The sequence below is a fragment of the Scaptodrosophila lebanonensis genome, unplaced genomic scaffold (assembly GCF_003285725.1).
Source record: "Scaptodrosophila lebanonensis strain 11010-0011.00,11010-0021.00 unplaced genomic scaffold, SlebRS2 tig00000085-arrow-pilon, whole genome shotgun sequence".
Lineage (NCBI taxonomy): Eukaryota > Metazoa > Arthropoda > Insecta > Diptera > Drosophilidae > Scaptodrosophila > Scaptodrosophila lebanonensis.
In genome coordinates this window covers 3,925,408-3,952,931 of record NW_022060564.1, presented here as the reverse complement: position 1 = coordinate 3,952,931, position 27,524 = coordinate 3,925,408, and the positions used below count along the sequence as shown (strand labels likewise).

Here is a 27,524-nt window from a genome sequence, read left to right as displayed (position 1 = left end):
GTTATGTGAATAGTTTTTCTAAAGAAGAAAAGAATGATATTTTGTCCTTTGAGTGCATTTAACAATTGAAAAGAAAAGCCAAACATCATAAAAATCATTTTTAATTCGATTTATTAGACACTCTTTACAGCTCACATCCAGATCCGATGAAAAGTAGACAGAAAACAAAACCTAGAAGAATGTACGGCCTTTCCGAATCATGTACAAATATTTGGGGTAAGAAATGGATCGAACAACTGAAAGCTGTTCGATTAGTAGTGTTATGTACCTCAATGGGAAATTAATTAGTTGTTTTTAGCTGCAATTTTAAAAGCAAACATAAAACACACTCAGCTGAACGCCCTAAGCCTAACCCAGATACGTCAAAATGATGGCTAGAAATTTCTTTCAGCATAGACCCAAGAGGCATACAATTAAACCCAGATGCAAAAATGAGAAAAAACCAAACGAATGCTTCGACGCCAACAAATCGACTGCACCTGCAGCTGAAAATGTTGAGAGCGTAGCTCGGCGGGAAACTGCGGGGTGATTGGAAACAGAAAGGGACTATAAATTGGAAACTAGTATTGCTTGCCTTTCTTGTGCGGGTTGATGGCAAAATAAAGAAAAAGCAGTTAACCCAAGCCGCTGGAGTACTTGGCACAAATATCTGAATGCAAGTGTTTTTTCTACTCCTACTTATTAAGGTTATGAAACCTAAGGCAAAGCAGCTGAAACCAGGAGTGGCACAACTAGAATTGAGTTTGTTTTTTACAGCAAGACTTAGAGAGTAAGAGTTGAGAAATGTAGGTTTGTGAACTAGTTTTTCCAACTGATCATAATATTTAACATCAATAAATAAATCAATATCCATGATCTCTGATGATAATCTATCGAGTTAATAAATAAATAAACTATTACACACCTTTGACAAATTAAGCAAAAGTCTCAGATTAGTGAAAGCACAAGAGCTCTTCATAGAGTGACATTTTCTTGATAATGCGGCTGTGTAGAAACATTGTATTCCAATTATAATTTGGCAGGTATTTAAAACTGACGTGGAAAGAAATCCTATCTATCTGGCTATGCTTTTTCTGGCTACTGTCACGCCCCAAAAGCCCGAAACCTCTTTCTGCCCCATTAGCTTGGCAATCGTTAGTAGCCGCACATCCGCTTCAGCTGCTGCGGCTGCCTGGCGGGACCGGCCGACAAACAAATGTTAATTAAATACCTGTCCAGCCATTAAAAAACATACGTAAATTTATGTTGTTAACAAGGAAGTGCGCGCATGCGCAAGCGCACACTTTTATTATTATCATCGCGACTTCATCGTCGCCATCATCATCATTGTCATCATCGTCATTATCGTCATCGTCATCATCATCATTGTCGACTTTGTAGTGGTCTTTGCTGGTGTGGTTGTGGTTGTTGTCGTCGTCGTAGTCAACACTTCACTCAAACTTCAACCGCCATTTGGATGCTTGGATGTTTGGATGTTTAGATGGTGGTGGTGCCAAGGTGGTGCTTGCAACTGTTTTGCTGGCCACCATTTGCATATGTCGCTAACATGGCCACAATCGGAGTTGCAGTCGAGGCTGTCGTCGCCATCGCCATCGCCATTGCCACGTCGCTACGTCATTCGCTAATTGGTCGAGATACAAATCGCGCGCTTGACTATGCCAATGGGATTTTGGCCAAACAGCAAGAGGATACGGAGAGAGTGAGCGAGATAGAGAAAGAGGGGAGCTTGATGAGAACACTCTACGAAGCGGGGGATGTCATTACACTAAGCAAAAAAATAACCAAAAAACGAGCTAAATAGTTATCTTCGTCTGCATCCGTCCTATACCCTATCCAGCAACAAAACTTGATTCCTCCTTGAAACTATATAATCTTCTATTTCCGTACCATATTATCTTTTCATAGAGATCAGATTTAACAATTTTAATTGAGGTCAGCCAATTGGGGAATGATGGGTTCCATTTAAGACTTCAGAAGTTTCTGTTACAACTGTGGCAACTAAGTAACTATAGTAGTGATCTGAATAATCTATCTTAACATAATACCTTCAAGAAGAAGCCGTAGGGCAAAGCTTCAGACTAACAACGAATTAGTTTCGTCAGATTAGTCTTTCTTCTTGGTGTTATAAACGTACACACCAAGAACAGTATGCTCTTACATTTTCGATGAAGAGTATAGCGATACTATACCTTATTATTTGCAATTGCAGATTCCCACAAATTTCAAAGTCATCATATACACAAAAATTAGTTCTCACTTTATATAAAATTTGTTGCCAGCATATCGTTTATAGATTTTATACTTTATTGTTTATTGATGGCTTCAGAGCTTGTGTTTAGTTTTTCAATACAAATTCTCCAATCTTTTTCAGATATCTGTGCTTCCAAGAAAATATTTGCAACGCCATTTTTTAATTGTTGATGTAAAGACAAAAAAGTATGCTATATACGTGAAAATTTGTTATGCTTGGGAAGACTAATATACTCGTATAAGGCATATTCCGAAATCTGTATATTATTGACAGACAAAAGAGTTTAAAGATGGTCTAAGATAACCATAGTATAAGTATCAGTTAAATACACATAATGGAAACCTCTTTCTATTCTATTATATTTCTTATTTCTCAAATCTATATAAGTTCATATAAGTTCAGTTCGGCAGTGAAGTTGAAATGCAAAGAATGCTGGCTTTAATAGCAGATATTTCAAAAGAAGTTTTTGAATAATATTCATAATTTTAAAAGTAAATATTTTGATTCTCAATTGAAATCACAGTTAAACTTTTCTAAAATAAAACAAATAAAATCAACCGATGCTATTCTGTTTAATTCCCAACCCGCCTGAGCGCTTTTCTTCTTTCGTATCTTTCCGTTTCGAAGCTCATTTGAAACACTAACACTAAGATTTTTTTTCAGTGCACAGTTCGGCCGGCCAGTGGCACTTTCTTTGCTCCTAGCCACGGTGCAAATATTTGCTTAAGTGTTTTCCTGCTAACCATTTGCTTTATGGCTTTTGCTTGTACAAACTGTCAATTGACGCGCCCGGTCGAATTTTCATGTACGACTAGCCCGAGTATTTGGAAAGTGCTGCTGATTCTCAAATTGGCCAGTTGACATAGTTGTTGGTAAAAACATAAAACCAAAAAAAAAAAAAGAAATACAATAGTTACAAACTCACCTTTGTTCTGTACAGTGGATTGCTGAAGTCCCAGTCCGGCGCCACAAACAAGTAACCGCATTTGGAAACCTTTCGCGAGGCCTACCAATAAAAATAGAATAAGAGAAACATTATTATAATAAACCTGTTTGTCAAAGTTATATCAAGTATACCAAAAAGTAAGAGGATCATAAATATTATGAAACAAATAACAAATCAGCTCTATGCTAATTGAAAAATTGGTCTAAAAATACATAAATATTGCATAATTTTTGCCGTCTTATGAATATGATAATTAATTTATTTTCTGTTGTGTGCAGAAAACATAAAAAAGAAATGCATAAATTATCCAGAGACAAACAATAATCTTAGCATATGCCCACATCGTTATCACATATAGCTTATCTCCAGAAAATATTCGAACGCATTTTTAATTAAAAAGTCAATTTATTTTGGAAAGGTGCCACTGCTGGCTTTAATTTTGTTTCTTTGCTTTTTTTTGCTTCCCTTATCTCTAAGGTTTTGCATGATATCAGAATTGATAGAAAGTGCTTCGTTTCGGCCGCCAACGACAGTTAAATTTTTCTGCCAAACAAGAATTTTATCTTTGACGGCTTGGATTCAATATTCTATTACAAAAAAAAAAGATAGTGAAACAACGTAATTGAATTGAATTTGAATGAATGGATTGAATGTGACCAGCACGCTTAACTCTTTGGCTGAATTCCAGGCAACTTTATTGGATGGGTTTTTCTGGATCCCAAAAATCTGACTTATCACTGAACGTTGGATATCTCTTCCTGATTTGCGGCCTAAACTAATTCTTGATCGACTTAACAGATTTGCAGAGGAGCTACAATAAGGAGGCAACTACAAGTATGTCTACAAATAATTTTGGTATAACTCTGTCATTCGAACGCTATGTTTCTTTTCACAAACCCTATATCTTCTTCTGAAGATCTATATATATTTGCCAGCACTTGTGTTCTCTGCAAGTTTGTTTTGTTCTTCACACTACAAACCTTAAAACTAAATACTATGTATACTATATCGTATACACTCGCCATTTAAAGCATTAACGAAAACAAAAACAAAAAGGAAAACACTTCCAAGTGCCCATGACTAATGTTAATGACGCGAACCAATTTAACTGTCGGGTCTGACAATTTGTGGGCGCCGGCTTTAGCTTCATGTCGTTCACTATGCTTTGGCAAGGCTTTAGTTTAAAAAGCAAATAATATAAATTACAACAACAACAGCAACAGCAATAGCAATAGCAGCAACAACAAAGCACTGGCAGCCACTTTGCAGTTAGATAAAATGTGTTATAACTTGCCGCCTTGCCATTACTTGTTGTCGTTGTTGTTTTTAATATTGTTGTTGCTGTTAGTATTGCCTGAGCTAGGGTGTTGGCAGACAATGCAGTCCAAATTGGTCGGAGACAATTGTCAGTCAAAAAAGCACACGAAGCAGCATGACAAAAAGCCAAGAAGTAGCTCGTTGGCTCGTTAGTTGTGCCAGCGCCCACTATTAAGGCCTAAGCGTCTAGCTGGCTAGCTGCCTAACTATTTTCCATCTGGGTGGGTGGTTTTGCCTTTTGTTAGAGGCTGCAAGCTGGAGGCTAGAGCTGCAAATGAGCGTTGAAAAGCGCGAGTGTGGCGAGTGTGGCGAGTGTGACTGGGCCTGGTAATTGAACTCAACTGACATTTAATTTGTTTGCATTTGGTCGAGCCTGATTGGCAGAGTCGGTTCGCTCCCTATCAGCTACCTACCCTCCTATTGACAAACAATGCGCCTAATTAAGCTTGTCAACTGTGGGGAATGTGTACTTCGGAGCCAGTAACATGCCATTTGCCATGCTTTCCTTGTAAACTGACACTGGCATCACGTGCTCGCTCGGCTCGGCTCGGCTCAGTTCAGCTCGCCAGGCGCAGAAAACAATTCAAAAGTGTAACACGGTAGTTCCCAGACAGTCAAGCGTGGACAATAAACGACTCGGCAAGGGAAACAGAAGCGTTGCTGCTTGAGAGCAGCTACAGTGAAACCTCGTTTAAGTGTCAGAAGATTATGGCATTAGGGCTGGCTGGTTATGCACATCGTTAAGGTGTAATAAAGGGGCTAACGAGTGTATATTGGAACCTGAATTCGCATAATCTTGATTTATGGCATTGGAAATGATGATTAGAAATCAATACCTAAACTCTTGTTAATAATACCATTTCTTTTTGTGTTTTATAAACTATTTGTTAACCAGAAGCTCTAATTTATTTAATACGCATATTTATATTGATTGCGTATAAGAAAATTTATATTCTCCGTAGAAACGGTTGATCCTTCCTAATAAAATGTTTACTTTGGAACACAGAAATGGTTGCAATCTTTAGAATCCAGTACCCACTACAAAAACAATCTTTGAATTTAAATATTTGCATTTAAATAACAAAACAATTAATACATAAATGTTACCACCTACATACATTCATACTATAAATCTACTGATGTTCTTTTTCAATAGCATTTATGTTCTGTTATTCTAGCTTTTATGACCTATAAAATTCCCGGAATTCTTGCTTTCATACAGACAGATAGACCGAAGATTGGACAAATGAATATTTCTACTTATAGTCTTTTGTTTTCTTGGTCTTACATTAATTTTCTCTAAACTAGTATACCCTCTAACTCTTTAGATTTAGGATAAAATCTCAATCATAGCTTTCTAATTCCTAGAATTAAGAGCAGAATAAAATATCATAATAAACTCTTTAATAAAATTGCAGATTTAAAACATATTCAGTTTATGGAAATGCCTTAATATTTGAGCTTTTAACAAACAATTTTATAAAACAAAATAAAATATAAAATTGAAAATAATCATTCAATATTTATATTCGAACATAAAATTCTTTATTCTAATTGATATGAAATGATATTCTACAATTCAACATTAGTTTTCAACATAAATACAAATTGTACCACATATTAACATTATTTTTGCTTTTTAAACTTTCTAATTGTTATTTCTAATAAAGATTAATCGTAAAAATAATGCTACTGTCAAATAAAAGCGTGTTTTAACATATCTAGCTTATAAAGAAGTTGAAATATTTGCTTATTATTGCTTCCATTGAGGCTGGACTGTAGCAACAGCTGCTGTTGCTGGCCTGGACTTGCTGCCTTGCTGTTGTAGTTGTTGTTGTCGGTGTTGCAGTTGCTGCAATTACGCTCGCTAATTTTATTTATCTGACACTGCTTTGCATTTTATTATTTTGCAGGCCAACAGCAAAATCGCTTAAATGCGCCATTAACATTGATTTATGTGAAAAGTCGCACGTTTGTATTCAAAACCACAACAGCAGCAACAAATTCAACAAACAACAACAAGAAAATGCACCCAAAACGGTAGCGCGACTCAAGGCACGCGAAATGACTTTCAAGTTGCAACTGTGCAACTGTGCAACATTGCAACTGAAATTGCAACTGCAACATTGCAGCTGTCAGGCTTTCATCAGGTCCCGGCTTAGTCATTCAAATGAAGGCAGACGTACAGCGAATTCAACACGTTTCCGACATAAATCTGAACGACCACAATAACTGACACTTGGTCGAACTTCTGCGTGTGCTGGCATATAGAAATGACTTAGGCATATACTTGTACATACCAGTATATAGTATATACAACTAGTAGTGTTGGCCTCAAGGCTCAATAGGCATGCTCATGATCTATTTTTGTCACATTACTCCCAAGCTACCACGGCTCAGCGGTGGCTACTGAATCTCAGAATGTGACAGCCTAAACAAAAACCGTTCGCCACACACTCGCTCGCAAACTCGAATTGTTCATGTCATGGACTATGCTCGATTGCTATATGCCGGGCATAAATCGCAGTAGCAGCAGCAGTGAAACAAAAATAAAAATCGTGACTAAATGAGTCACAATTGTCTCCAAATTGTGCGAACTGCTTTAATTTATAGTCCACCAGGGCTCAAAAACAACAGCAAGCCACAGACAGACAGACAGACAGATAAACAAAGCGCTCCACATGCTCAAAAATTTATGCACTGCGCATGTCGCTGCTGACACACAAATCGAGGCAGCGATACAGACTGGGCCAACACAGGGACTGCGACTGGGACAGGGACAGAGGCAGAAATGAGGCCTTGTGGGCTGCGCGTGCAGAATTTTCAATCGAATTTGAAAGAAAAAGGGGTGTGCTGTGGGTTGGTTAAAAATCAGGGTTTCTGCCTAATGAATGAAGTGCGCAGAGCATGCGCTTCTGTGTCTAAATAGGTAAACAATTCCAAGAACCTTATAAAGACGTGTGGAAAATATTTAAAACTTCAAAAATCCCAACAGTTTTATTAAGAAATTGTCGTTTCAAAAACTAAAATTCTTATACACAGTATATATCAGTAATACTTATATTAAACTTATCAAACAGTTTCAGTTGCGATATACATTATTTATTTATAACCTTGACATTTACTATAGAGTATGTAATCTATTAAGTTCGCCGAAAAAGCTGAAAAGTATATCACAATTCAAAAATGAAACGAGAAATTTATTAAAATGTTGCTCTTCACTAAAACAATATAAAAAGGCTTTAAAAAGATATATTATATTATAGATTTAAAAACTATTTAAAAAGAATAAAAACTACTATTTTTTTTGCAATAATTTAATGTAGATTATATGATTAAGTCGAAAGTATATCACAATTCACAAGTTAAACGAGAAATTTATTAAACTTTTGCTCTTCACTAAAACAATTTAAAAAGATGTATTATATTATAGATTGAAAAACTATTTTTTAAAATAATAAAAACTAGTATTTTTTTCAATATTTTAAGGTAGATTATAACATTACAACATAAATTTTGAACTCTATGAAAACACAATTCTTCTGATAAATTTGTTTTTATATATTTTATCAATATTTAATTTAAAGGTTTTGTTAAATCTTTAATGTTTATTTTACCCCGAATAATTTAAAGACTTGTGTCTATAGCAGAAAGGGAGCAGTGTCGACAATGGAAGACAAATAGTGTAAGACTTTTGAACTTATTCTACCTTTTAATTTACCTACGATGTAGACGCTTCTTGTTCTCTTTTATAATACTGTTCTTTATCCACTTTTTCATTGATATAAGTATATTATAACAGATAATAATTCTATTCTAAACTACGAGTATATTTTGATCATTTACAAAACAAATTGTTTGTTAATAATTATAAACAAACCCATGTCTATTTATCAAAAAAAAAAAAAACTAGTTGACATTAATTACAATTTTATGAATAAATTCATATTCATATTTGTGATTATAGCATGTTATTTTTTATTATCTCGAGTCTACATATAATTGAAAGAAATTTCAGTTATGCGCATAGAAAGCTGATAAATGATTTATGAAATCATTTTTTAAAAAGGTCACATATTCATTTATTCGCAGTACGAACAATGCCATTCTTTCGAGCATTGGAATTGACAAAAAGCCACGTAGTAGAAGCACACACAAATTAAATAAAATATGAAGACATGCAAACTGAATTATTTGTGTATGGGAGAGACATAAGGCTATATACTTATATCTATATGCTTGTATGTATAGTGTGCAGGGGCATGCAACTTATAAATCACATACTTACTGATTCTGCCAACTGATGAGCGGCCTATTACGCAAGCGTGCAAGTAGAAGATGAGTTTAGTAATAGAATTATGTGGCAACATGTACGAAGAGGCTTACATATACTTGTATGAAGACAGAGAGGCAGACAGACAAGTAGCAGGCAGCAAGCAGCCACAAGCTGCCAAGCCAATCACAACTACTAGTGCCAGCTCTGACAAAAATGACTCAATTAGCGCAAAGGCGCATTTCGACATTCTGCAAAAAAGCTCGAGCAGAGGAAGATGATTGGAGGATTGGAATGGGAATGGATATGGAAGGCTGTGGTTGAGGCTTAGATTGAGGAAGAAGCGCAGCCACTGCCGCCGACTGCCGCCGACTGCATTTGACATTTGAGGCACAGCTTAGACTTAAGCTGTGACTATGACATTAAAGTGATTGCATGCGGGATGCGCCGTACCTTAAGAAATGAATTTAAATTACCCGCCAACTTGTTTTCGATTTAATTTGATAACGAGTTTCTGTTTGCCTGCCTGCATATGACTGCAAATGTCAAATCAAAAGTCACGTTTCCTTGGCCTGGGATTTATTTATTAGATGCGGAATTTGCAACAACAACAACAACAACAACAACTACAACAGCAACTATTAAATGAAAACAAAAACAATGTACACTCTTAACTCTCTTGAGGATGAGGATGATGATGATGATGATGATGGTGGCGTGCGTTCATAAATCGGGTTTTGAGTTGCGATTTACGCCGCTAATGAAATGTGATGGCAGGCCAATGAAAATTTCACTTTTTGCGCATTGCACGCTGGCTAATAAGCGCAAAACATATTGACAAATAAACAATTTGTGGTCAACTACAACAACAAGTACAACATACGCGTACACAGCATACGCACACGTGCAGAGCTCAGCTGGTCGGCCATCATCATGATCATCGTTAATATCAACATCATCATTATGATGGCCAACATCATCAGCTAAAGAGTCGCACAGAGTGGAAAGTTGTTGCAGACATTTGCGGTTGTTAGACAGGCCTAAACTCTGGGGCTTTTAACTCAATTTCAGGCTGGTTTTGTTGTTTGTTTATTTCTTATTTTTATGCATGTCCAATGCTGTTGTTTCTGCTGCTGCTGCTGCTGCTGCTGCTGCTGAGTTTCTAATAACAACAACAGCAACTAAATCATCCACAGCCAGTTCCAGTGGCTGCCTAGGCCCGAGCAACAGGTTTACTCAAACCTAAAGTATCTGTTTACATTTTGATAGATTTCGTGGGCAGAGGCCACATGAGACGAGCTGGACGAGCACCACGATCGCAGATTGAAGTCCGCTAACGAATATGGGAAATTTCTGAGCCCTTAAACCTACGTCCAACACTATTCTGGCAACCACTCTGTATTTAATTTAAATTCTTTGTCTTGAAACAATCTTCTTATAGTTCCAAAAAGACTCAAGTGGTGGTTTTCTTAAGTAAATATTATGGCATGCCCAACCTTTAGTTTCACTTTCTAATACTCAATATTTGTGATAATATTGTGAAGGTTAAAATTATGAATCATATCTCTTGACACCTGTTTTAATCTTATCGTCTATAGTGGACTACAATATATTATACAACACACATATATTATACAACAGATAATTTGTTTAAGATTACTTTTTGTTAACTAGAGGCAAATCAGTTTTCAAAGTGGACTATATTACAATAGTTACTAAGCTGAGATCAAAACTAGCTCGATCCAAGACTGGAGAGAAGAGTTTGGAGTAGACCCTTCAAAGTGCAATAATTCTTCTGATCCAAAGAAAATGAATTCAGAACCGGCAAGAAGGCAGCTTATAAATTGAACTGTGTACTTGACAGCTTGTCTTTGAAACTGGAGGTATTTGAAATTTATATAATTCTTATCATCCTGATGACTTTTTTTTCTATACTGTATATCTTAGCCAATTAGCTGTACACTTGATAAACAAATATATATGTAAAGCTGTTTTGCTAGATACCTCATTAAAGGCAGTAACTTCATAAGACTTGACAAATAATTCCATAAATGGAACGAAGAAAACCAAAAATCGTTTCACTTCCCCAGCTTCGATTTTCAAAATGTACAAACATTTGATGAAAGTTTATATTTAAATCTTGATAATTGTATATTTATGTTCAACATCTAAAAACCTAAACGTCTGCAACTAATGAGTTAAAGAGATAGGCTAGAATGGGAATTCTTTTGCCCAGTAACAAGAACAGTAACTCAATCAATGCAATGAAGAAATCATTTAAACTTCGCTCTACAAATGTTTTATTAAGTCTATATTTTTTTATTTAAATAATTGTATATTTATCTAAAAACCTAAACGCCTGCAAATGATGAGTCGAAGTAAAGTCGAGATAAAGCTAGAAAGGGAATTCCTTTGCCCAGTAACATGAAAAGAAGGACTCAATCATGCATTAGTGAATTGGGGCCAGCGCTTACAGCATCCTAGTGATTATGCCTCACTTGGCAGTGAAGGTGAGCGAAAGGTAATTAGGGTATGTGCATCCATTTAGGTAAATTACAGCTATCGACCCTTGTAATTGAAACATCCAACATATAGGGGCCGCACATGTCTGTTGCATTCCAAAAACATTTTGTCATATTGCCAAACCGCAGTCGAGTCAAGTCGAGTCGAGAAATCCGAACACAATTAATCGTTTTACAAATGAGCGTCCGAAAAAACTTGACAGGCGGCGTTTATACAGTCGGACCAATAAGTGGCATGCCCGAGTGGAAACAATCGAAGCGAAGCGAGAGAGCGGAACCTCAGCTTTAGTCATCACTCCAACTGAGTCCCCCCCCCCACCTTGTCCATCCTCCCCAACTGAGTCGAAAAAAACACAAATCCGCTGGAGAGCGAGCGAATGCTGCAATGCATGTAATTCCAGCCATGAATGAAATTTTCTTGCACGCATTTCCAAAGAGGAATTATTTCGGCTTCAGAGCATTTTATTAACGGTTAATGGGCGCGATCACCGATCAGTCTGATCGATGGGTCAGTGTGCACTACCACTGCCCAAGCTCATGTGTGGTCAAGCAACAACTACAACTACAACAACAACATACATACAGTCACAACCCATAATTAATGTGTGAGAACAACTTTCTTCAGCGAGCTTTTGCGTACAATTCGATCCGATCCGATCCGATGGGGCCTTAAAATGATGTGCGGCCGCTGCAGATGATCGCTGACCATGACTTGTCGTGTTGTAATTGTTGTTGTTGTTGTTATTGGATTGCTGCTGTGTTCGCAACGCCTCAACAAAAATGAAAGTGTGTTGTGTTGTTGTTGTTGTTGTTGCTGCTGCCCCTGCTCAGTTAAGTCTCTATTTGCTTGTGGTAATTGGATTGTTCATGGGGGTCAGGTTTGTAGAAGCAGAATAAAGCGCAGCCCAGAGACTGGCTTAATCCGTTTAAGCTTAATACTTTAATTATTTTTACAGCATATAAGCATTGCCCCTTCAAGTCTGTATTTTCTAAGGTAGTAGTCTGAAAATTTCAGTGAAAACTCTCTTGACCGAACCCTCATACACGCCCAACTTTTGTTGAAGATAATACCTACTTAATTATTTACTTAGTATATCGAACGAATGTTCCATCTAAGAGGGTTAGCCGGATAAAAGCGTTGTTCACTAAGAGGGTTTTCCACTGTATAACGATTTGAAGTTTTAAATTTGCGGTTGCAATTCTTTAATACTAAGTATTTTCAATTGTGTTTATTAATAGGGTATATTTTTTCAATCAGCCAGCTTTTCCTTTTAATAAGGACAATGGTTTAGAAACTCTACTATAACATTCGATACTATTTTGAATTCACAATTATAACCTAATACATAATTGAAAATAAACATAATTTACATTTAAAATTTCGTTTGACAGCAGCAGCTAGTAGTTTGGGAGTTTATTAGATGTGAATAGAAAGAACTCAAACATTACTTCTTATTATAAATATTTGAAACATGGGTATTTGTTGTAACACTTCACAGATAGTATTTGGCATAGTTGGTCAATTCTAATTCTACCTGCAAAAGCTTATACTAGCTCCTGAGCTAAGTTGCATGCCTAAGATAAGATAACTAATTAGAAATGTTTCACAATTTCTATTTACATAATTTAAAAAAATAGTTACTAAACTGACATAATAAAAAATAAATAAAAACAAATAAAAATAAAAAATTTAGTACTAAGTAAATTTAAAATTTAATTTAGGATTTTTATAATTTCATTAGAACCGATTTTTAAAATTCTTTTTTTCAATTTTTAATATTATGCTTCATAAATAAATCTTCACTAATATTTATAAAACTCGGTTGATACAAGGACTACTTGTAGTGTTCTAAAATATTTATAAGTAACTCTAGTTGTTGCACTAGGAAGTAATTACCAATAAAAGAAAATAATAAAAAAGAAAATAATTCTTTTCTGCTCAGACAGACAAATTATATGCAAACAACTTTCTTGAATTTTTACAAGTTTGTCTTAATAATTAGGCAATTCAATAAAAAATCTATTTTCTTGGGAATTGGTTTTGTGAGTGTTAAAGAATGAATTGGTGCGCAAACTTAGTGTCTGTTATGCTACATTTTTATAATTTTTACTTTTTAAAGTAATTTATTCAAAATTCAATCATTTTGTAATCGGAAGCTCTTGAGTTTTGTTTATATAATCCCCATGTTGTCCTTTGGCATTGCATTTTTAAAGATTGCATGCTCTGTTTCAACAATACGAGTATGTAGATGAAATCGGTAATGGGTTAAGCGATGCAGCAGCGACCGAGTATGATTAATCAGTTTCGCACGCTTATTAGTTGGGAAATGAAATGAAATGAGGTGGGCTGGCAGGGACAGGAAGAAATCGCCTGCAAAATGAAACAAAATACACGGCGCGAGCGAGAAAAGATAAACAGTCGAGACAAGTAGAGCTGAAATGGAGCTGGGAGATGGAGGCATGGGTTGGTTGACTGACTGCGACTGCGACTGCGACTCAGGCTGTGACTGTGACTGGGACTGCAATGTCGCTGTCGCTATCTTGGGGTCTGATGAGGTCGCGCAGTCTATGCGCAGCGGTAATGTAATTTATAAACGCGAGACTGTCTGTTTGTCCGAACGACGGTTTGTCTGTCTGTCTGTCTGACGTGTCTGTGTGTGTCACGCGGTTTAAAATAAAAATCGAAAGTACAAAAGAAATCGAAAGCGTTGAACGCAAGCGAAAATCAAGTGCAACAAACCAATGAGGCGCAGCACAGAGCAGAAAAGAGGGAGACTGCAAGAGATAGGTAGAGATTGACAGAGAGAGAGAGAGATGGTGGCGGCGGCAAGTGCATGGCACAAAGTGTGACTGACCAGCAGTTGGAAAATGAAAGCGAATGTCGCCGAAGTCGATGTTGCCGGCGCCCGCGGCGCACAGTTCGCGCTTCAAGCTCCATTTACGAAAAAATATATAAAACGGAGTGCAGACGTTGAGACTCCAAACTGCATCAGCATCGCCATCACCATAAAACCATCTGCAGCCTCGACTTGCAACAGCAACGAAATGTTTTTCGATCGACGGCGACCAGTTCTGGCGGCCTTTTCTTTACATTACTTGTATTGTTGTTGTTGCACTGTGCACATGCCAAGAATTCTGTGAGCGAGTGGGAAAGTTATTTTTATTTTTCTGCCTTTTGTTTTTTGTAGGTTGCCTCATCATGTGAGTTATTAACATAATATTGACTGTGGGCCGTATAGCCTATTGTATAATAAGGCACGGTGTCGAGCGTATTTTCACTTTCGTTTGTTTTTTCAACCGAGCGTCTGCGACTGCGAATGGGACGGGCCAGGGGAGCTGAGTTACGAATATTTTCACTTTGCCGAAAAGGCCTCAAATTACTACGAAATTACAAAGGAAAAATGCAACGATTAGTGCACAATTTCCATTGTTTAACAACGTTTTAAGTCAACAACAATAAAGCGTCGGCAGTGAGAGGGGCAATGACAATGGCAACGTGCAACCAAAACTAATTAAAAGTTCACGTACAACAACAAAGAAATTGCAAAGTCATCAACACAGTGGCCATACGCCCCACAAAGGCATAAAAAGCGCGTTAAAAGTCAAAGATAATGGAAGGAAAATGTGAGATACATTTTTAGAGTTGAAAGTGGAATTGGCAACACAATTTTTTCTTTCAAAATATTTGAAATTGTTTATCATTGGAAAGGGTATTAGGAGTGTTTTACCTCAGTTTTCAGTTGTTTAGATACAATTAATGTTATGATGTGAATTAAAATAACTATAGTTTGGTAATAATGTGACCTTGACTTGAATATTATTTAAAGAGCTACACTTGACTTCATTTTGGTTTCAGCTAGCAATCCAACCCAATTAGACTAGTCTTGTTATTTAAATGAATTGGATGCTGCACAGCAGCTTAAATTTGGTGCTGCCAACTTATTTTTTTATGTTTAATGTTGTTAAAATGTTAGCATCTAGTTTGCAAAACGAAATTTCAATTCTTCTAAACTTACTTTTCAACTCTTAAGAACAAGACTTTGCATCACTATTTAATTTTAATATTTTGAGAGATCTATGTTAAGACTAACCTTCGTTATTATATTTATAAAGAAGTAGTTATGCCCTATGCTGATTATAATTTTTAAATTTGTCATTTGTTCAAATAGATGGTTATATTGCTTTTTATTCAATATTTAAGGTTTGTTTTCATAAGTTTTTGATTATTTTAATACTTTGCATTATAAATTTATTGGAACTTATTGGAAGCGTTCACATTTTTGTCATTTGTTTCAATTAATTAATTGCAGTCGTTGCATCATTATTTTATTTCAATATTTTTACAGAACTATGTAAAAAGCTTATTTGAAAAGTTCATAGAAAATTAAAAAAGTCTTATGCTGATTATAATTTTACAATTTGTCATTTGTTTTAATATATTATCCTATCGCTTTTCATTCAATATTTTATGTTCGTTTTAAATATTTCTGCATCTCTTTCTTATTGGAAAGCTGCACATTTTCCAACTTTTCGAATATTGTCAAACGCCCATTTATGGGCGTGTTAATTAAATTGAGCAACAAAAGCGGCAGTAAAATCAAAAATAATCGCGATGCCTGTCAGAAATTGATTTTCAAATGGAAAACACACATTCAGCAGACAATGGGGCAGCAGACAGACAGACAGCATTTCACTTTTCGCCGCACTTTTTGCGCCATACTCGTACTCGTACGTAGATGAGGCGTCCGACGCTTAACGTTAAAGGTATTATTGTTGTTGTTGTTGTAGTAGGCTGTGCTGGCTGTGGTTGTTGTCGGCTACCAGGTAGCTTCGTATCACACTTTGTGTGTAAAGTTCAGCTGGGTTGCCGTTTGCCTCTTCATTTATTTTAGGTACGAGCATGTACCTCGTACTCGTAGTCGTCTATGTTTGAAAGTTTGCATTTGAAATCGAGCAAGCAATGTGTGAGTTGTTGTCGTTGTTGTTGCTATCATTATTGTTGTTGTTGTATCGGTTGTTGTTGGAAAATCGTGCACATGAATTTCTGTAAGTAAAAGTAAAAATCACCTCGTCTGGCAATCGAGTGTGTAGCGCCGCCGCATATGTTTGCATTTGATTTTGATTTTTATTGCGACGACGACGCTGGCTGCGGCTGTGGCTGTGGCTGTCGCACTCGCTGCCACATGAGCTTGCAACTTGTGGCATGATGCTGGTTGACTTTGGTGAATGGTTGCAGGCGATAGACATCGGCCATAGTTCGTGTTTGTCTGAACGGCGTGCCAACATTGCCAGCCACATTACAATTCATTTAGAAATTCATTTACAAAATGCATAAAAATGCTTGCCTGCCTGCCTTTTTTCCATCCTTCTTTTTTTCTTTCTTATTTTTTTTTTCGCTAAAAGTGTTCGCTTGTTGTTATCAGCAAATAAAAGTGAAAAGAATGCCAGCCGGTTGCGAAATGAAATGGAAAGTTGTCTGCACAGCAAGCTGAATACCAACACTTTATAGTGTACTGATAAACTGATTACTATAATTCTAGTGGATCTCTTTTATAACACATACAAGCTATATACGATCAGCATGACTAGACCACTTTTCTTTCTGATCTGGGCTTTGAACCATAATATTTATAATATCATATACAGATCAGGTTTATTACAAACCCTATATAGCCAGACGGAACTGTTCAAATTTCCATTTTAGTAGCAGAACTTGTTTGCTTATAAAGATAGCTTAAGCCTGTCTGTTATTAAAGAATTCTCCATAGTGGCCCATGATGAATGATTATTAAATATGAATTGTAAATATTCAAATTTATTTAAAGCAAATTTGTCGTTATCAAGATTTATCTGTAAAATTATTGCTATTTATCGGTCTAAGATGTGACACGGAAACAGGACCACACGCAGACAGATGACTGCAACATAAACAACAACAACAACAACAACAGCAAAAACAACAGCAAATTAATCACTCAGCAGTCATGTTTTATGCGAATACATAGCCCGAACACAAGTCATAAATACTCGCATACAAAAAGTATTGGGGAGACATTGGCAGACATTGCATTGTCGTGCCCTTGTGTGTCAAAATTCATCATTAAATGTCAACGCTTTGGGTTATGCGGAGCGGAGGCTCATGGCCTGTGCCTAAGCTGCGAAAGCGGGCAACGGGCCCGGCGAAAAGGTTAACAACTCTCGTTGCCAATTGAGTAACTTAACAAGGGGCGCAGCACGGGGAGCAGGGCAAAAAAAAAACGAAAAAAAAATCCAAAAATAATTGCGCGACTGCATAAATTTTGGAAGGCGGCAGCAACTACAACCGAAAAGATTGGTAGAGGGGGCCAGGGCAGCAGCTGCACAGCCAGCTACTTTCGTTTTTAATTTAAAAAGCCAGCCACAACAACAACAACAAAATCGCAAGAAAATAAGCCAATGAAGGAAAAGCGCCAAGCGGGTGCGCGCGAGTGCTGAAAAATGGCAACGAACCTTCGACAGACAAGTCAAGTTTTGCACATAAATTTCGTGGCAATCGATTGTGGCTGCAACTTGCAGGCAGCTGGTGGCCTACAGCAGCAGCGGCAGCGGAGGTGGCGGCAGCAGCGGGCGCTGAAGTCAAATGCAACGCTTTGCGATGAAGATCGATGATTGTCATCGTCGTCGTCAACGAGCAGCGACTCAGCCAAAATGCACACTGGGCTCCAGTTATTTGATTTTTCACAGAAACTATATTCCCTTGAGGAAGACTACTGAATCTTTAAGTAAATTGTGACTGTTTTCCAAAGGTTAGAATCAACTAACAACAATTATTGTATGACTAGTTTAAAGTTGTTGCTCCTCTGCTATTTTGGATCAACAAAGACAATACTATTTTGGTTTAAAGAGCATAATAAATTTTCTATTTATCATGAAATTCCTTTGACACTTCAATTAGGATTTAAATGTGTACTAATTTTAGCTAAACTAACTCAAATTCAAATCGTTTTTAGTTACATTGTCAACAATTAAAATTACATGTAAATCGAGTATCTAAGCATAGGAGCTTTTGAGCTCAAAGAAACAGAATGAATGGAGTTCCTAGATATGTCTTTCCATATACCTACACACTAAAAATAATGTATGGAAAAGGAGAGCTTAGGCACCAATGTAAGCGGACAGGAGCATTAAGCAGACTATTTCTGTAACTGGCCTTGAATCAAGATTTTATTGCAAATATTCCAATTTTTCGAAAGATATATACGATAAAAGCCATAAACATTATCTTTGATTATTGAAAAGGTAGTGTAAATTAGTTTCACATATTTTCCTATTGAAAATGCAATAAAAGGTCGAATTAGCCTTGAATTTGAATAACTGAGTGAAGTTCTTAGATATGCCTTTCTATATACAAGTACATACTATTTAATAATAATAATTTATGGAAAAGGAGAACTTGCGAAAAAGAGCATTAGCCCGATTATTTCTTTAACTGACTTTTAATTAAGATTTTATTGAACAGATAATATGAATAACAGAACGGGTGAAGTTCTTAGATATGCCTTTCTATATACATACTATTTAATAATTTATAGAAAAGGAGAACTTTTATTTTATTAAAAAGATTAAATTTTTCGAATAATCAGCTAAAAGCCATATGCGTTATCTTTTAGTATTGAAATTCTATTTACATAGATGGAAAATTTATGGCATTTTTCGTTAGCTTGTGTGCCAGTGTGCAATGGTGGGACCACTGTTGCTGTTGCAGTTGCAGTTGCAGCGTTGACATTTAGTGAAAGTGAACTTGATGGGGCTACGTCGTCAGTCTCGGCCTTAGTCTCAGCTTCAGCTTCAACCTCGTCGTCATCGTCATCGTCATCGTCATCTTTGTTGTTGTCGCAGTCATCATCAGCATTAGGCATCGACATCGGTATCAGCATCTTTGTCATTGTCATTGCAAACTGTTTCATTTATCTTTTGAAATTTCCACAAGTTTTTGTTGTCTGTTGATTTTTCCAATTAGAAATGTTTGACATTTAACATATTGTACGAATTTCCTGCTTATTAAGCCACGCAAGAAATGTGGCCAACAACTCAAGTTGTTGTCAGTTTATCTGGCGGCTAGATGAAACAAAACCAAAGCCAGGCGCATGTGGCACCCATTGCCTTCCTCCTCCACCTCTACAGCTCCCCCAACAACACTCCGCCTCTTTCACAAAAACCATACATACTTGTATGTGCAATTTGAATGGAATTTCGCTTCGCTTTCAGGTGTGTTTGTGTGTGTGTGCGAATTGCAATTTGCGTTCGATTTCGGCGCATGAAAATAGTGAAAAGTGAAATATGGCAGTCGGCCGATGTGGCGGTATAACGAAAAATTGCCACAGCTTGTGACCACTTGGCGCTATTGTAGGGTGTACGAGTGTGTGTGTGTGTTTCTCTCTCACTCCCAAAATGCTTTTTTGTTTTTCTCGGTCAGTTTTGATTTGGGCTGTGCAGATTAGATAAGCAAATGTAAAGTTATGTGGCCATAAAATAGAGTGCTGTCTGAGTAAGCCAGGAGGAGAGAAAAGGAGAGAGAGACATTGGCCTAGCTGCTCTCAATACCCTATACATAAAAGGCTTGCTCGACTATAGCAGTCCTTATCGTCTCAATAACATCAAATTTCTATTAAAAAGTTTTAAATTTTCCAGCGCCTTTTCATTTGACATCTGAAAAGTATCTCTTTTCGAGATCAAAATTCGATATACCAGCTAAATGCTAATTAGGAAATATTTCACGCACATGCCTGAAACTCAAACAAGTAATTAGAATTGGCTCAAATTCTATAAAACAGCACGTTTTTCATTTTACATAGCTAGTCTAATTCGTAAGCCGGTGTTAGAAAGACTTTCAAAAAGCAAGACAATGTTGAAGCTGAGGTACTTCAAAGACTCTTATCATAGAATACTTAATTGAACTTTCGTCATTCTAGTTATTATCTGGTTGTGGGTGTCTTGCTCGCCTCGTACTGTGCATTCTGTAATGCAAATAATCCAGTAACACCTTTCAATGGACCCTGTCCGAAAACGCCATTTCAACTGCCTACAGTAAGTATTGCCCAAAAGTGTTTTTGTAGGAATTTCTATCATCTTGGTGGCACGTATTTGTAGCCTAATTACAGGGGCGAAGGCTTTTTTAAAGGCGCTTTCACAGAAGGCCCATTGCCTTTTGAATCGGTCGATGCTCCACCTTGTGAAGCCACAGGCTTGCAATTGCGATCCCACGATGTTATCATTGGCACGGATTATGAGAACTATTTCTTGATGTTTATGTGCATGTTTGAGGAAGAAACCAACCAGCACTTTGGTAAGTATTGTACAGTAACATGTTTTATTAAAAAAATTAATTTTGTAAAATATTAAATAGCCAGTGCAGTGCTTTATACAGTCGTTAGAGAACTCAATCCGGCTATCGAGCAAGCTGCTAGAGAAGACCTTGTAAGAAATAATCTAAGTCTAAGCTATTTTCTGCAATTGTGTAAATAATGCTTTTATGTTAATTTTTTTGTTTATTAATTATGTATTAATATTATTTATATTATATTGTTTTGTCATAATTTTAAATTGATAGAAAGAAATAAATAAATCAAGTTTCAAAGATTACGTATTTGAAATCGTTGTTGATTTAGACAGATTTGAAAAAAATAGAAAACTAAATTAACAAAAAACAGTAACGTTTTTTTATATTGAACGATACATCGGACATAGCAGACGCTAGATGTGAAATTAGGTTATTGTAGCTCTTGTACTTGCAGAGATGCGTGCGCTCATACAGACAAACGGACGGACGGACGGACGGACACACAAAATCACGAATATTCACAAACGGGGGCACAAAAAATATTACTTAATCATAAGAAGCCGCAAAAGCTTTATTAATTAATTTGATTTAAGTTTTCATTGTGTGTATAGTGTATTTAAGAGTTGGCTTGCTTACCATTTTTATTTATTTTTTTTTTTTTTTAAACAAATTCCACTATCTCGCTAGCGTGCGCCTTTTTGCTGATATCTTTAGATATCTATGAACGTCATATAAAGCATAATAACTGTTTAGTGCTTGCGTATGAGTTTGCGGCAAAGAAGCAGTAAATATACAACTCGAATTATAATGGTATTTAAAACCGTAAGATTGTTTTATTTGCTCATAAATCAAACGCGTAGGTTGCTGTTACTTGCCTTCATTTTAATTGTAGTAAAGGAAAGTCATGTTCGAAATAAAATTTAATGCCTTTACAATTAAAAGAAGTCTGCTCCCGCTTTCAAAATAAATTTTATAGCAGTTAAAAAAGTAATTTTCGAATCGCACACAGCTTTATAAAGAAAGGATGTTTTGCATTTGAACAGCAACTACTAATGGGAATATTGGCGTGATACTTAAACAGAGTTCAAAATCTAGAACTTGTATTCAAGCCAAGCAAACATGGTAAGACCATTGAACTGCTTTTTATAATAATACTATAGTAATAAGTTTCGAGTATTACAGTCTTGCAAACCATATTAGAAATGCATTCCATTTATTATTATTTACACTAAGGTGCTTGCAAATCATTCGCCTCAGATATTTACCCGAATTCGAAAACCGGAATATTACATGAAGCTACATTATCAGCTATTTACCCTTTTTTGTTTAAAAAAGAAACAGCTTTTCCAGAGTCCATAAACGCCTAGGCCAAGTAAAAACTTGTGTGTCTATTTGCCTCACCAAATTCTATGTACTATAACTTGCTCACACGCTATGTACAATGATAACAATTGCTTAAGTGTGACCGACTTAGATAAAGTTTAGTATCGTTTGCTCCATTATCATCTTCTATGCGTTAGCTTACCTGCAAAGAAAATAAGAGAGAGATAGGTATTAGTTGTGGGTTTCGTGATAATGATTGAGAAACAGCAAAGAGAAACAGAGCTTATGGCTACGTTGGAAAAACGAGCACAACTTATGCTCGAAAAGGTCTATAAGGCGCGCAACTTCATTTGGCCACAAATATGGGGGCTGGCCCCCGACTTTCCGGCATAGTGGCGCGACTCTGATGTTGTTGTTGTCATCACAAAATTGGTCGGGCTGGGCTACATTTACCAAAACGGTCAGTGTGTGTGTGTGTGTGTATTCAGGCAGTTGTAGTTCATTGAAAGTTGTTCTTATGATTTTTATGAATGAAACCAAAGCCAGACAAATGCGCCCGACAGCCCATAAATGGCTGGACTCACTATATTTGTAATACCCGGCGTTTCACATTTCATTCACAGTTGCTCAATTAGCGAGAATCGAAAAAGTGGCACAGCGGCGATGTCGGCGGCGATGGTGGCTTGAAAACGATGCCATTAGACGCGTGTCTCGAGCCTTTTCACTTGCCACTGCAGTCGGCCAAGTCGACCGAACCGAAGTATTGTCACATAATTGGCCAACAACATTTCACAAATCTACAAACCTAACTCGTACTTTTAGAGAAATGTGCCTCTAATGATGCGTGAGAGGACGATTTCAAACGGACATATAACATTTTGTACCCTTCAAAGAGAAAGGTGCGATTGACCACGATTAACAAATACTGCAACAAGAATTATACCACAGTCGTAGACGAATTATAAGAGAAAGGAGCTAAGGAAGAAGTGGCTTCAAATCTCTCATTATCCCACTTATTTTTGCAGCAAATTTAAATTGCTTGTCCAACTTAAAAAGGCTTTTTCTTAGATTTAGAAGGGCTTACAAAACTAGCTAACTATGAGACTACTCCAAAAACGAAACTAGAATAGAATAGGGGAATATTTTAACAGCTTGCAACGAAGTAGCGTATTCTAATTCTTCAAAAATAATAATAAATAATCATTTACTATATTACTATAGTGATAGCTTTTATGATAATTTTAACACTTTTTAAGACTATTTATCTGTTTGTTCGTGGCATGGCAAGCGATATGCGCTTTTATTGTCAGCACTTTTTGTTGCATAAGTGGCATGAGCATGAGCTGTGAACGAGTCAACGAAGAAACTAACGGAAATGAAACAGTGCAACATAAAACAAATACGACTGCAGCAAATACAACGCTACTTTCGCTGTTATTTACGACTCCATACTAATTCAGAAATCTTTGTGGCCATAAAGATTAGGCACACAGCACGCGCACACGAAGAAGGAGCAACAAGGGGCAATAACATCGCCTCTCAAGAATTTCAAGTCTAGAAAATGTGACAAAATTTTTACAACAGCCTGGCTGGCAGGCGTGCAACAGTACTTGCTGCCCAATGCCAAGCATAACTTGTAGCAGCAGCAACAACATCAGTAACAGTAACAACAACAAAGCGCAGGCATGCCGCCGCCACTGCAACAAAATCGCATGACTTCCGTCATTGACATACAACATGACAGTTGATTTCTGTATTTGATATGCCAGAATTTACCATCGGCCTGGCCTGGCCCGGCCCCGGCCCGGCACGGCCCGTTGTCACAGCAATTTTTGCGGCAAGGAGCCCACCAAAAACAAAAACAGAAAACAAAAAAGAACTCTAAAAGAAATAAAAACAAAAGAAAAATGTGTGATGAGTGCCAGGCCGTAATACAGGAAGAGTAGCAGCTCCAACAAGAATAACAAAAACAACAACAAACAGCATCAACTCGCATTGGCAGACTGCGGCACATGTCGCCAGAACATTGCAAACATTGCAACTGCAACTCATGATCCGTCTGTGTGTCCGTCTCAGTCTCTTCATATAATGTGTGCTGCAGATAAAAGGCATATCGATACTGTGCAGATGTATGCAACATTTTGAAAACTCTACTTATTTGTTTGTCCGTATGAACTTCTGGATAGTGAAAACTAAAACACTTAAGTAAGGTCAATTTGATTTTGAGTACGCCATTAAGGACTGTGTATATCTAGTTCGTTTTAGATAGTCACTTTTTTGTATGATTAAATGTTAAGGCCAATAAAAATAATATATTAACGAATTATTTTCGGCTACAGCAAGGCCTGTTGAAGTTTGCTTTTCAAATAAATAAATAGCATTTATAAAAGAATAAATACTTCCAGCATATTTCAGAAACTGTTAACTAGCCTTCATTAATGTTCATCTTTCATATCCACTACATTATCCTATAGACTTGATGTTGTAGGGTATTCCAAAGTTGACTTGACTTGACTATAACATTCTAACTGTTGCGCGTTGTGCCGTCTAGTTTTCAGCTTTTGGCCGTCTGCCTTTTGCAAAACCGTTAAATGGTACAATATTGAAATTTATTTTTATGCTGATGATCCTTTGATGGGAATTTTACACAGACAAAACGCAGCAACCGCAACTACGAGTAACTGACTGCCGGACCGGACTGACAGACTATCGGACATCGGACCGTTTGATTGCAAGTACGAGTACGACAACGAGTAATATTGCTGAATGCCTCGAACCGGTTGGGTGCATCCACGGCATTGCCAATTGGCCAAATGTCAAAGCAACGACAATGCATCATTGCTGGCGCAGGCAGAGTCAGGCAGTCAGCCAGTCAGCCAGTTAGGCAGTTAGGCAGATGCAGCAGCCAGTTGGGCAGTCACATTCAAAGAGTGACTGAGCAGCGATTGCCTTCAAAAGCATTTTAATTTGGCAGACTCCGTAGTAGCGCGATCAAATCCACATACTACGAGTATGCCACTAGCAGTAGTATAGGCTGTTGTTATTGCTGCTTACTGCGTGCTACTTATCAGGCACAAAATTTCAAGAATAAATAACCAAACCAAGCAAAGACAACCTGCTAACAAGGCTAGCCGTATTTGATGTTGCCCAATAGTTCTCGTTGCATTGCTTGCATTGATTGTTGTTCTTATAGTTGCCGCTGCGGCAGAAATTGTTGCTACTGTTAGTATTTCTATTGTTATTAAGTGCTAGAGGCAAATAGGCTGTTAGCGCTGTTTATGGGAGCAGTGCAGATTGTTTTTGTGAAATAAAAGCAATTACAATCAAGTCACAGAGTCATTTAGCAAATTAGCTTAAATTTAGGCATAAGTTATTTTTCAGATCCCTTATTTTAAGTAAAATTTTAACAATTTTATTTTAGTCAGTCATGTAAAGTCCTTCAATGGTAATTCAAATTTCTGTTAAATTCTAACAGCTATTGTTGTTGCATTGCTTGTGCATTTCAGTTTTCTAACAGAAAAGCTTAACTTCTTCAGCTGTAATTAGAATTTCTGTTAAGTTCTAACAGCTGTTGTTGTTGCATTGCTCATGCATTTCAGTTTTCTAACAGCAGCGGTTCTTGCTATCATTGTTGCTGTTGCTGGCCATCTATGTAAGGTCTGTCAATCGTTATTAGAATTTCTGTTAAGCTCTAACAGCTATTGTTGTTGCATTGCTTGTGCATTTCAGTTTTCTAACAGAAAAGCTTAAGTTCTTCAGCTGTAATTAGAATTTCTGCTAAGCTCTAACAGCTGTTGTTGTTGCATTGCTTCTGCAGTTCAATTCCCAACCGCAGCGGTTGTTGCTATCATTGTTGCTGTTGCTGGCCATCTATTTTTCAACTGAGTGTTTTTCTCCTCTAGTAGGGGGCAGCTAAACCACTTTGCTGCTACTTTTCAACTAGAAGTAGGAGTTGTTGACTCGAATTGCTCAATTTGTGTGTGCAGCAGCAGCAGCAGCAACAGAAACTGAAACAACAACAACAACAACAGTAATAGTAGAGACTAAATAACAAGCCAACTGATGACGATAGTTGATGGTGACGGCATTGCCAATTGTCTAAGTTGTAGTTGTTGTTGTCTTCGTCGCCAACGTTTGTTTGTTCGTTGCTGTTGCTGTGGCTCTTTGTGCAGGCGCAACGCCAACAGCAACAGCCACAAATCCCAACACCAACGTAGCGTTAAACAATAACAACAACAACAATTTAGCAACAATAGCAACAACAACAGTGATATCAACAAGAAAACACAACTTGGCAATTGCAAGTTGTATAATTTTTTTCTCTATTTTTCTTCTCTTTTTCAAGTCTTTTTCAATTTTAAATTGTTTGAAAAAAAAAAAACGTTGCCGCTGCAGTTGCTGCTGCCGTAGATCGATTCAATGAATTTAAAATGCATTTAAGTTGAAATTTAGGTCAAAAAGTAGTAGTTGTTGTTGTTGCTGCTGCTGTGGTTGTTATTTTTGTTGTTGTTGTAGTAGCAAGCTAGCACGTTCATCAAGTCTGAAATATTCTTTGCGTGGCATTTGAAAAACTGCACGTTAGAATTGTTGGCGTTGGCTAGAGTGGTTCTTGTTGTTGTTTTCGTAGCTGCAATGCCAGTTTTTTTTTGTTCTTGCTGACTGGTTTCTGTTAAAAAATCTACAGGTTTTTAAGTCTAAGAACCAAAGATTACCGACAAGTGTGTGAAATTTTAGTTGCAAGCACTTTTTCAGTGGCTCTTTCGCAATGAGAGGAAGTTGACAATTGGAATAAAATGGAATGTAAAAAAACAGCCCAATAACTGTTATGGAAGATACTACTATATACTACTTGTATGTGTACAGCATAAATAAATGCTGATGAAATAATAAATAAAATAATGTTAAAAAAGCTACTTCTTCAGTTCAGTTGACACATGATTGTAGATTTCTACACTCTTTTCGATGTTTGCTTTTGCAATAAAAGAAATGTTGTTACATTTGAGTTTTTTTCTCTTTAACAATTTCAGATAATATTAATCAACTGTAATATGCTCGCATTTTGCTGACTGCAGGCCATTCATTCTGATTGTGAAATTCTGTCACTGTATGTTTGCTTAATTAGAAATGCCAGGTGGTAGTTTCAAGTTCTATTTGTCTTTCACACACATCCCACAATCAGGTACGAACAGTTGGAAAATATATCAAAGCTAATTAGGCGGCAGCACGCCTGCAAACTTTCACACTTTCCATTTTTCCACACGGCATATAAATCAAAGAAAATTAAGCACAAAGACAGCTGTTATTGTTTTTGTTGTTGCTGCTTTTACTGATTTGTGTGATTGTTGTTGTTGTTGTTGTTATTGTCGGCATACACTATTGGATTGTTTCAATGCAACTGAAAACTATTACAAATATTTGTTTATATGTACGAGCAGGCCCAAAAATGGAGCGAACAACAATGAAACAATAGCTCCTAAAACAAAGCAAATGGAAAATTAAAGAAAAGTGCTCGCTTGGTTGCTCTGCAATAAAATAAAATCGACAAACAATTGTTGCAACAAATATTTTATGGT

General features: G+C 36.8%; 1 protein-coding gene across 2 annotated transcripts in view; it reads right to left on the bottom strand.

Moving 5' to 3' along the window:
- LOC115626324 (protein outspread) overlaps nucleotides 1-27,524 on the bottom strand; it is a 146,990-nt gene that overhangs the window by 61,493 nt on the left and 57,973 nt on the right. For both annotated transcript variants that reach the window (XM_030521665.1, XM_030521669.1), the window contains exon 2: nucleotides 3,177-3,257. In XM_030521665.1, the coding sequence (XP_030377525.1) occupies nucleotides 3,177-3,257 (81 nt within the window). The remainder of the gene's footprint in view (nucleotides 1-3,176; nucleotides 3,258-27,524) is intronic.